We start from the raw sequence: 11,956 nt of genomic DNA, 5'->3' as shown, positions 1-11,956 counted from the left end.
TCTTGGGTTCAGTGGAGCTAATCTGGTTCTAAGGGAGCTCATCTGGTTCATCCACATCCACAGATACTAACCAGAGCCCTGTCTGGCATTCTCAGGGATCTGTCTCCTCCTTACCATGGAGGAAGGCCACTCACCTTGGGCCCAGGTGGTCCAGCTTGTCCTGGATTTCCATGTGGACCAGTGGGACCCTGGAAAAGATGCAGACAAAGAAAGAGATTTCAGCCAAAGCAACATCACAGGTATGAAATGATCACATTTAGCCCAACAACTACATGTGCACCATCATATACACACACATGCCATAAATGCACTACATTCCTGCACATCTGTTCCCCTGCTGCTTGCACACCAGGGTTTTTCTGCACTACAGCCAAAATTCAGGAAGACGAATCTCCCTCTGTCATTTCAATGTCAGTAACCTGAGACTGGTTTCCACGAGAGAATACTGCCCATAGAAAATGAAAGAACAAAAAGTAAACTCTTGAAGCTCTTGATGTCATCCTCTGCTTGAATATTTTGGTATATATTACATCAAGTGTGATAACAGAAGCTTAAACCTTACTACACAAAATTAAGAAAAATAAAAAAGACTAAATGAACCAGTTTTTATGGGAAACACTGTGGTGTAAAAGATTCTGGCCATTGTGACTTCTGTAATTGCAAAATGACAAAACAAGCATTCCAAAAAAATAAATAAATAAAATAAACAAATCACTGCAGTCGTGTCCTTCATAAAATACTTGATTACTCTATCAACCACATCCTCAATACTTAAGGCGGTGATTGATACAGTTACTTTCAGAACCAGCCTGGAAAAAAGAATTTCTAAAGCTAAAACAGTCTGTGTTCACGATAAATGCCCTGACTAAATGGCACGTCCGTCTGATGATGCTGACAATTAGAGGCAGCATAATATGTCTGCTGTTCTGTGCTGGGACAGCAGACACAACCACAATGCCACACACAGCCTCAGCTTCCCACCACATAATGATTCCATAATGATTCCAAGATTACCTCTCTCTCTACTTAGCCTATGGGTTTAAGACAATGTTCTGTATAAGCCATGTGCTTTCAAAGCCTTTTTGTAGAAGGCATATTTTACTGTCTGCCGCCTCCCAGTCTACCAGCCTATCTTCTTGTCTATCTACCTGTCGTGCTCTCTGTAAAATAGCAGCCCCCGCCCCTCCACCTCATCTGTTTGTGCTCTGAATCTTTACTAGTAGGGGGAGAGGAAGCAAAAAGGTAAAATGCTAAATCTATACATTACCTTGAGCTAATGTAGCCAATTAACTGTGAACATATACATTGATCAGCCTTTCTGACCACTGACAGGTGAAGTGAATAACACTGCTTATCTCATTACAGTGGCACCTGTCAGTGTGTGGGGTGAATTAAAACATTCAGCCCTTCAAGCTGATGTGCTGGAAGCAGGAAAAACAGACAAGTGTAAGGACCAGTGTGACTCTGACAAGGGGCAAACTGCTATGGCTGATGACTGGGTCAGAGCAAACTGCAGGTCTTGGTGGGTGTTCTTGGTCTGCAGCGGTTAGTACCTACCGACAGTGTCTAAGGAAGGACAAGCAGTGAACCGGTGACAGGGGCATGGACGCCCAATGCTCACTGATGATGAGCTTGATCTACTGTAGATCAAACTTTTAAATTTCATTCATCCTTTTCAAACGATTCCATTTGAATCTTTGTTAAAATGGTTGAAAATGAGTAATACTGTACATTGGTCTCTATGAAGAGAAACATTCAGCAGCTATAGTGGTGATGTCACACCTAGAGCGGGGAGGCTGCTGAATTTGTGTGGAAAATTCTCTCTAACTTATCCTCACGACCACCGTTTTCACTCCTTTTCCATATTTTTATCACTAAATGATAGACAATGGTATACAGTAGTATAACTGTAACTATGGTAGCAAACAGATTCACACATGATGCACAGTGAGCCTCAGAGTGGCACAACTGGCAACCAACTGCCGCATTGACTCCAATGTATACAGCATTAGGCATGTGGTCAAAATGTTATGGCTGAATACACACAACAACCCCACTGATACACATAAAGATGTAGGCTACTAACCACATTTTTGTCAATGATTTGTCACTGACACAGTATTCAGACACTTAAGAGTCATCGTCTGACGTGGTTCAGTGGTAGCTATTTATACTGTATGTGTCTATAAGTAACCAAACAGGAAGTTTTATTGCTTATTCCAAAAACACTGGCTGAACATTTTTATATTGCCTGAAGTTAATTAGCCATGATGATGTGCAGGGTAGAGCTTCTACAAATGCCAAAAGCGAACTATTTATACACCTTCCCTCTAACAAATACTACATCCATTTAGCAAAACGTGTCTTGTCTGTTTAAAGATGCCTTCAGGGCCTGTGGCGTGATCACATCATTGCATCATGACAGCCCTGGCAGTTGCATACAGGGTAGTCTTTAAGATCAGAGTGAAAAAATGCAGCCTGTCACTGACGCTGCTGCTAGACACAGCTGGCTGCAGCTGGAACTTAACCTTGGTGCTCCAAAACTGCTGATAAGTAAACAACATTTACTGCATCTTCAAAGCAAACTATTTCATTGTCACGTTGCGTGCCTTCATGATCAATAAAATGGACCTTAACCTTCTTTGTAGTGACTCAGTGATTAAACTACAATAGCTTCTGTGCTATGATGGCCTCTGCAGAGTGACTAGCAACTCAACACATGTTGCAGCAGGCTAAATGGAAACAGAACAGTACTTTTGTACACAGCCGTCTTTCCTTATTTTTCTGATTTTCTTTCATGAATTTGTGTAAAATATTTCTGTTAATATTACCTGGGATTTCCAGGTAGGGTGGGAAAATTAGACACATATATGATTGTTAAAGAAGCATCCACTATATTTCATTTGTATTCCATTACAAGGAGGCAGCCAAAATGCTCCTCTTGATCAACAGATTACACCAACCACAGGTGCAGGTTACCTACCCGAGAACCTCTTTTTCCTGGAGGACCAGGTAAACCAGGGGGACCAGGAGGACCCTAAATCAGAGACAGAGGGACAGTGAGAGGAATGTTGTATAGAGAGAGCAAGAGAGGGGAATGAAGGGGAAAAAGCAAAGACAGACAGAGTATGTTAATGGCAAGCAATGACATGCAGTTCACTGTCCAGGCCTCTGCAATGATGAGTATGTGCTATATTTATGTAAGAGCTATCAAGTTCAAAGAAAAGAGCCAGGTGTTTTCAGCTAAAAGCTTTATTAGGAAAGCTATGAGCAGAAGGGTCAAGTTTCATTCTTGGGCCCGGACTGACACCACCAGCTTTTGGTCAGCCTATGGGACTAACATAACCCTTTGTCATGGAAAAAGGTACTGCAGCATGAAAGACTGCATGAAAAAAACTGCACAATATAAAACAAAAACCACAGTTAAAAAGTTTAACCTATGCATCCAGTGTTTCTTTTAATGCTTTGCTGGAAAAATACTATAGTTAACAGTGAACCACAATATCTGAGATGTGATAATCAAGTTGTCAGACAGCTCTAAATACACTACAGAGCAACACAAAATACTGAGATGGATCTTTCATATCAGTCTTGTCAAATGTTTCCATGTAAACATCTTACTACATTGTTTTTAAATGGTTGATAAAGTCTAGCTGAAGAGAAAAACCAAAACTAACAAAAAAAAAAAAAAGCTTAGAAAATCAAGAGCTCAACATTCACTAGTACACTGGATTGAATTAAACTGAGAAAGAGTCACATTTGTGCAATCAGTGCACGGTGAGGATCCATGGTGTTGGGTGAACTTAGGATGGGTTCAATTTGGGATCTGGTTCCAAGCTGGTAAAATACCTGGATTAAGATGTACCTCAAGCATGTCGTGAGAAAGAGACATGTCATGCAGGTCGGCCGGGGCGTTTTCAGAACTGATTCAGATTCAGAAAAATACTATGAAACCCAATCCCCTACATGTGATACATAGTTTTAATATTTTTGAAGCATGTGAGACTTACATTCTCATTTTTAGCTGCTTGTTCAAAAACACAGAATATCCACTTTCACTGCAAAATGTTCATTGCTGTGCTACATTTATATTCATGGCCATTCTATCCACAACTCCTGCTGTTGATTAGTTATAATTAATGCCAGTATGCTGTATTTTGTCTAATGAGTCATGTTGGCTCTGATCTATGGTGAAATCAGATAACTCACGGATTCACTGAAATGCATTAATGCCTGCTAGGAGTAATTCTGAATTATAGTTACTATCAGAAATAGCAGCACAATCACTTTATTCTGAATTTTTGTGTTAGGACAAGATTAGAAATGGGTGCTCTGGAGCATCCTTATCCCCTGTCAGAGCAGTAGATGGGCACAAAGGGAGACACAAATAAAGAAACAGCTGTTTGTTCCTCTAGACTCCCACACACAGACACATGGAAACTGTGAACACACCACTGTCTTCGACACAACAACAGGGCCTACAGAAACGGAGGCACTGCAGTAAAATGATAATATCCACATGCTTCATGTTTGCTGCCAAAACAAGGGTCAAATCCTTCCCAGTGAAGCCAATTTTCTGAAAAGCTAAAGGGAAGAATGAATCATCGTTTGACCTTGTTGCCTTGTGTGACATGAACTAATCTCAGTACCTTCTGTATTGTTACCAAGAATATAAGCTGTCTACTCTTGTGGTACAGAGTGAGACACTACCAAGAGAGGAAATGCATTAAGGAGGCGATGACTGATATGTTCTCAGCTACTCTGATGCATTCTAGTGACTGTATATTATAGCAGGTTGCTGACTAAGTTTTTTTGAACCTTAGCAATCCCTGGCCTCATTTTACCTTACGCAAGAATGGTTTCAGTGAGTTCTACACAGAGTGATATACAGGTGTTGAATTTGAGAAAAAGAAAGCACTAGTATCAGAGTCAGTGGCACCAAATATCTTGAGTTTACGTATCAGATTTGTAGACACAGAGAACAAGTCAGATTGATGCATCCATAGCTTGTAACTCTTGCTCTTGTGATTTGGCTGTACCCATCCCCACCTTTGGCAGAACTGTCTTCATTCTAGTTTGGCCGGCAATGCCAAATGTACATACAGGTTCTCTCAGTTTACTTTAGGCCAACTATAGCAAATAAAACAATAAATGAACTGTGAACTTTTGTTCTCAACACACAACTTCTCTGTGGGGTTGAGCAAAGTTCCAGCCAAAAAAGATTTGTTATGAAAACCACAAAATGAATTAACTGTCATGGAACATTTAGTGAGAATAGAAGCAGCCTGTATACCTGCCACTGTACTTGTATTTTTGCACAGCTGCAAATCTGTGAAATACTTCCCCTGAGGAAGTACAGCAAGTTTAAACTAAGCAGCAATGACACAGAGTGACCCACTGACCTTCAGCAAATATAGCATTCAAATCATGCCCGCATAAAAGCAGTCAGAGAAGACATGCCAACTGTTAAAGATAAAAGCATAGAAAAGTTAACACTGTGATTATTTTATCAATATGTTTGTCAAGAGGTGACCCACATTTTGCTTGAAAAGGGTCTGTGGCAAAGACTGCACCATTGCTCATAATACTGCAATATGATGTACTCAGCCTCGGAGACGTAAAGGTTACTAGAAACAAATCAGTGCAGGTCCAGGGGTCTCACCTATATACCTGTAGGCACTTTCTAGGTGAGGAAGTGCTATGGAAACTTGTTGGTGATTCCAGATATCTTACATCATTACATATACTCCTACATTTGTACAGATTAGACAAAAAGACCCAATCTTTCTCATGCATGAAAATGTAATAAGCGATAGCTAAAAATCAAAGCTATAAAAGCATGTTCAGAAACAAGACTATCTTGACAGCATGGTTACACATCATAAGGCTGGATGGACAGCTAATTTGTTCTAACCAGGGTATATCTCCAACCTTCAGATGAGTTATCCTCTCTGACATAAAGGCACAAGTGGCTGGCAGTATTTCAGCAAGAGAATGACATGTTATTTTAACAACTTGTAGACACATGAAAAAAGAAAAGAATAGGGCTTGGACATGCCAACACCTAGAAATGACTTCACCACTGTGCCAAAATATTTCTTCATATATCCTGGGTGTTTGTAAGAAGGCCAGTTCTTATACAGTGCTCAAAGTGTCATATAGCCATAAATTAGCTTTGACTGCCTTGTACTTATTTTGCCTTGTATTGATATTTCCCTCTTGATCATGTACAGCAGTGCACTGACTTGTTTTTCAATTCCTTGCAAACTGTTCCATAAACGCCCACAGCTCTACTCATCATTCATTCATTCACACACTTACCAGAGGACCTGGCTCTCCTTTGGGGCCACGGGAACCCTCGTCGTAGTCATAGAAGAACTCTGAGTCCTCATATCCATAATCATATCCTCCTATGTCTACATCATCATAGCTGCCATCCAGATCATGCAGTTCTGAGGTGTCCACCTGATTCTCTCGGTACAAAGTGGTGCTGCTGGCTCTCAGACGAGTCTGTGCCTGCTGGGACCCAAAGCGAGAGTCCCTGGAGCTGGCGATAGAGTAGTTCCTGAGTCCTTCCTTCACTCGACTTTGCCTGACTGGAGAAATCAGGCCTGGGGTGGCATGCTGAGATTGCAGGCTCCCAGAGCTGCTCTCTTCCTCTGTGCTGTTTTCAGAGCGATCAGCATCTCCCTGGGACCTACTCCATTCTGCCAACAGATTTTTGGTAGTGGTTGTAGTTGTGCTATAGCCAAGATCCAGAGCTGCTTGCCCACTCAGGCTAGGTAAGGTGGAGCCATCAGGCTGAGGTGAGGAAGTGGTGGAGTGAGCAAAGGGATCCAATGTGGGAATGTGGCTCTGGTCCCCCAGATGAGGTTGTACTGATGGCCTTAAAACAGAATTCTGTGTGACAGCTGCTTTGGTTTTTAAAGGGGTATGCTGGGTATCTGCAACCCCACCAAGGGATTTTAGCAAGGGATTAGAAGAGGGGTAATTTGCCTCAGTATCCAAGCCAGGATGTGGCAAAGGTAATCGGTAAGTGTCAGCCAGCCGGCACTGTTTTTTAAGGTAGCTGCAGTAGTGCGCGGCAGCTTGGGCCAAGGGGTAGACATCTAGTTGACACACTCGACCGCTGAACGGGGCTGCTTTGGAGTTCATCCTCCCCAGAGTGAGGAGACCACCAGAATTCCCCAGTGTCTGAGATCTCCCCAGGGTCTGTTCCCGCTGCTCCGCCGCCCCACAATCTGCATAAAAGGACACTGAGCGTGCACGAACACCAATAGCAAAAGAGTGCCGGCGTCCATCCTGCCAGTTGTAGGTGAAGTAGATGGAGGCTTTCTCAGCGGTGTAAACCACCACTCTGCGTGGTAGTAGCTGAATGCCAAAATGCAGCCTGTCCCTGCCATCTCTGACACTAAAAAGAAATGCATTGTTTGCTCGCCAGGAGCTAAGACTAACCACAACAGAAAACTCCTCGCCAATCTCTGGAGGAAATAGACTGCCCGCTGGAGCCTCATATAGTGTGTTTGAGTTGAGTAATACCCCATATCCAGAGACAGGAAGAGTCAAAGGTGAGGGAACAGTGATATAAGCAGTCGAAGGCGAGCTTGTCCTCTCGTTGTTGGTGCTGCTTTGAGCTGTAAGCCCCAATCGATGGAGGATATCCACTCCTGAACAACAGAGGAGACACTGATAAGCTTAACATGCAGAGACTGGATCACAAAGCAGGTAGGCAGGCTTTGGTTAAACAATACTATTAAACTCATATAAAGACAAGATAATACAATAAAATTATGTTTAAAAGCTGTCACTGACTCAGGCAGGTTGCACCAGAGCCTCTGTACCCTTACTGCAAATGTTTTGTCCCTTTTACTTTTTAGGTAGGTCTCTAGAACAGATGAAAAACCTGAGGATCTCAAACTCCATAGTGACTCATATGTTCTTAAGTGATAAATGTAACTTGGAGAAAGACAGTGACAAGCCTTAAAAATTAAAATCTTAAAATCAATTCTAAAACTCAGGGGGATCCAGGGTAAAGAAGCTACAACAGGAGTGATGTGCTCATGACTCTTGGGTCTGGCTAAAGGCCTGGCAGCTTAGTTCTCTGCAATCTGAAGTCAAACAATAGAATTTTGACAACTAAAAAAACCTCTTGTAATAATCAAGGCATTAAGAAATAAAGTTATGTAAAATTGCCTCTGTGTCGGCCACAGCTGTCAGCGGCATAAAAACATAATTGAACCAGTTTTGTGGCATGTTGCTCATAAGCTAAATTACTTCCAAAATTCAAAGCAGACACTTTTGCACATCATGCAGCCCTAAGTGAACCACTTACAAGTAACCACATAACATTTAGCACAGATGTACATATTTGCTGAGAAAAGGTGCAAATACAAAGACTGATGTTGGGATTTTAAGATTTCAAATCAAATCGCTCAATTAAAAATTGTGATTTATCAGAAAATCGAATTTGTATTCATTCCCTAGTCTCACCATGATGCTGGTGATCCCTACTTATTTCTTTTTTGGAGTAAGTACCACAAAAGCAGCTGTGGTCCAGATGACTAGAGGAGACTAGGGAATACTAGAGGATACAGGAAACCAGAGATTCATGAGAGCAGCTTTCTTCCAAACGGTCCTGTCATTCTTTCGCCATGCTCACAGGTAATTCTTCAAAGAATTACGTCTGCTGATGGTGAGGCACAGGCACTTAGACTTTACTTGGACAGAGGATATTCTGTGCATTTTTAGCTTTGACTAAAAAGTAGAGGAACAGACAGATCACTAGGCTGCATCGTAAGGCATCACATGTGTCACATATGTCAGTACTGTGCAGTGATAGTTCCAGGAAAATGCATAATAATAAAATTATTATAAGCAGTATAAATAATGGATGGATGTATTTTTTGTAAGAATGGCATTCATCCCTCCAGTAGAGTTCACTGGTGGCCAGACACCTTAAGTTACACTGTTTGTTAGGTTTTCCTTCCATTTGTCACATGTCTGTTTAACTTACAGCATTTAATGAATTGGCTAGACCGCACAATTTACATCCAAGACTGTTAATTTGTCGCAATACAACCATTCAAAAAGGTGCTGTCTTATACTCAACAAGCGTTGTGTAGTTACGGCGTCATGTTACTTTAAACATAATAATGAATGATCCTTGTCACTATCCACATAGAGAGGTATAAAGATTTTAAACTGAAAAAATACAGAAGCGTTTGTTATGAAGCAGCACCCTGCATTTAAGTATCAGGTCTCTAAAAATCACAGGTTATGGCATAATTTTAAAAACTACGTTGTTCTGTTATACAATTCTTCCTTTCTAACACTGCTGTTTTGGGGAGACGGAGAAATGGCAGATCCAGTTAGAGTGTGATTAACAGAAATACATGGTTCAGGGTTTTCAGCCCTCTAGCCCAGTTAGTGAGACTGTCTTTCTGTAGCTAGTCTTAATGCACACTGATATGTCCTTGACATTCTTTGCCCAAGGTAATGTCAGCCCAGATTCCAATTAACCTGTCTTATTTGGGAAGACAAGCTGCTCTAGCACTCGCTGTGCATTGCTCCTCCTCTCCTTATGATGAACTGATTCTTGCAACCACTCATAAAGTAACAACTGCACGTAATGTAATAACTGTTATGTGATAACAAAACTAAACTAAACAAACTAAACATAACTAGTGTAAAATGTGAGTACTTATGTGCAAAATCTTATGTTTTGCACTCACTGCTTGTATTATATCATTGGAAGATTATTACTGTATGTTATCAGCTTTTATTACATTATGCGCATTTAAAACATTATGTACAGTTATTACCTTATGAGTTTCTACCGTACAAAGTAGTTTACTTATCTGTGCAAGGGCCAGTAGAAAATGCACAGACATGTGGAGATGTTAAAGATGTGCAAATTCATCATGAGATTAACTTTAAATTAGCTGTGCATAAAGTGTGTGGATGATGGTATTTCTGGAAGTGATCCAGCAATATGCCACTCAAAAAACAATACAGCCACTTAACTGATCCAAAATTTAGTGGCATTTTCTTTGGATTCATTCTTTCTTGCTGAGTGAAGACGAGTTATTTCAAGGAAGTTAACATTCAGAGGAATATGTGGGATTAGTCTTCAACTTCTAACTTCTAACCCCTGTCCCCTGCTCTTCTAACTTTCAAGTCCCCTCATATTTTAAAAACACAGACGGATATTTTAAACATACTCTTCCTCTTTGTCTGACTGACTGGTATACTTTTTACCATGCAAGGTATAGTTTGTTAGCATACATATTTGATGCAGAAGAAAGAGGAAGTGTAAGCAGAGAAAGCAGGAGGCTATTTAAGCTGGTTCTATATGCATTCTGTGGCCTGGAGAACAAGAGCTGACATGTTGCTGACATATTGGGTGAAAGTTAAAAAGAAGAGCAAAGAAAAGAAACCCATATGCAGCCTATGTGCCAATATTTACCTGCTCCAGTATAAAATACGAAGCAATAAAAATTTTTCCCCAAAAAGGTAACGTGCTGCAATATGAAGGGTTGCGCCAATTAGTCTCCTTCTGTTCCAGCACTGCTTCTGAAACCTTAACTCCTAACCATGAGACCTGAAATGGATGAAGTGCTAAAAACTGAGTGGTATGTTGTGACTGAATAAATATAACTAAACGCTGACAAAGCAACTGTGTGGATAATAAAGTCTGACTGATACCCAGTATGCCCAGTTAAGACTGGTTACTGACTTGGGTGCATGCATAACTCTGTGTAAGGAAACTATGTTGAAATATTTAAATACAAATTAGTAAATATATAGCATCACCCGTCTATTATTCATTTAAGTGGAGTCACAAACATTTGTCACTAGTATTTTAACTACAGTATGTACCAGTCAAGACGAAAAGCAACCACAAAATGATTAACTGGTCCATTACACTCTGGTTATGGCTGAATGATCAACAAAGAGAGATTAGTTCCACTAGTCACAGACATACAAACATATAGGGAAAGGCCACTATGTAAAAAGCACTAGTAATAATCGTAATGCAAATGTTAAGGTGTGCATTAGGATTCTGCTGTTTACCTTGAGCTAGGTAATCTTCTTCTCCAGTAAGTACTGTTGAGCATACTGACAGGAGCAGGAGAAAGTTCCACCTGGAGCGATATACAAACACAAATCAATAACAGATCGTGGCAAACAACTCTGATCAAAATTTAACTAAACAGATGAGCATTTTCCATAAAAGACGCTGCTTAATCATTATGAGGGGCAGGTTGCCAGTCCATCAGAGGACAAATACCAACAGAAATTTATGATATCTCAGTCACCTTGTGTGTTGCAGCCTGGAATTAAAACCAGAACTCTAGGAAGCAACCAATGGAAGAGCATGATAACTGTTCACACAGAGGACCTAGAAATTCATGCCTGGTTGATTTGATTTGATTTGATTTATTCTTTCAAGCATGTAAAGACAGTTGATATGTCAACACACATAATTTTACACATATCCAACAAATGCTAATCCAAAATCAATTTGCTTATACCTAGTACATGCTTGAATGGAGTAGGAAGAAATCAGACTAATCCAGTCCTACCCCATGACATCATCTTACCATCATTGGTTTGCAAGCAGTATCTCTACATAGATAATTCTCTTCTACACCACACAAGTAATATACTAAAACATTATAACAGTGTTAACATTCTTACATAATTACATTCTTAAATAATTATCTTCTACACCACACAAGTAATATACTAAAGAATTATTACAGAGTGTTAACATTCATACACCACACCCACAATGTTCCATCTAATTAATCATTAAACCTGTTCTTGCATATATCTTGATTGACACATACCTTTATATTTATGTTTAAACTCGTCAATTCTATTACTATTTTTTATGTCCACACTTAAATTATTCCATAGTTTTACCCCACTTATGGAAATACAAAATCTTTTT

General features: G+C 40.3%; 1 protein-coding gene across 2 annotated transcripts in view; it reads right to left on the bottom strand.

Moving 5' to 3' along the window:
• Window positions 1–11,956, bottom strand: part of col24a1 (collagen type XXIV alpha 1 chain) — a 62,755-nt gene that overhangs the window by 41,789 nt on the left and 9,010 nt on the right. For both annotated transcript variants that reach the window (XR_002275175.1, XM_020602920.1), the window contains exons 2-5: window positions 11,074–11,144; window positions 6,322–7,667; window positions 2,984–3,037; window positions 135–188 (exon numbers count right to left, since the gene is read on the bottom strand). Coding sequence is in view for 1 of the 2 variants with exons in the window: in XM_020602920.1 (XP_020458576.1) it covers window positions 135–188; window positions 2,984–3,037; window positions 6,322–7,667; window positions 11,074–11,144 (1,525 nt within the window). In the remaining variant the exon portion in view is untranslated. The remainder of the gene's footprint in view (window positions 1–134; window positions 189–2,983; window positions 3,038–6,321; window positions 7,668–11,073; window positions 11,145–11,956) is intronic.

The sequence above is a fragment of the Monopterus albus genome, unplaced genomic scaffold (assembly GCF_001952655.1).
Source record: "Monopterus albus unplaced genomic scaffold, M_albus_1.0 scaffold58.1, whole genome shotgun sequence".
Lineage (NCBI taxonomy): Eukaryota > Metazoa > Chordata > Actinopteri > Synbranchiformes > Synbranchidae > Monopterus > Monopterus albus.
Note: the sequence above shows the minus strand (reverse complement) of the source record. Positions and strands in the feature narration are given on the sequence as shown.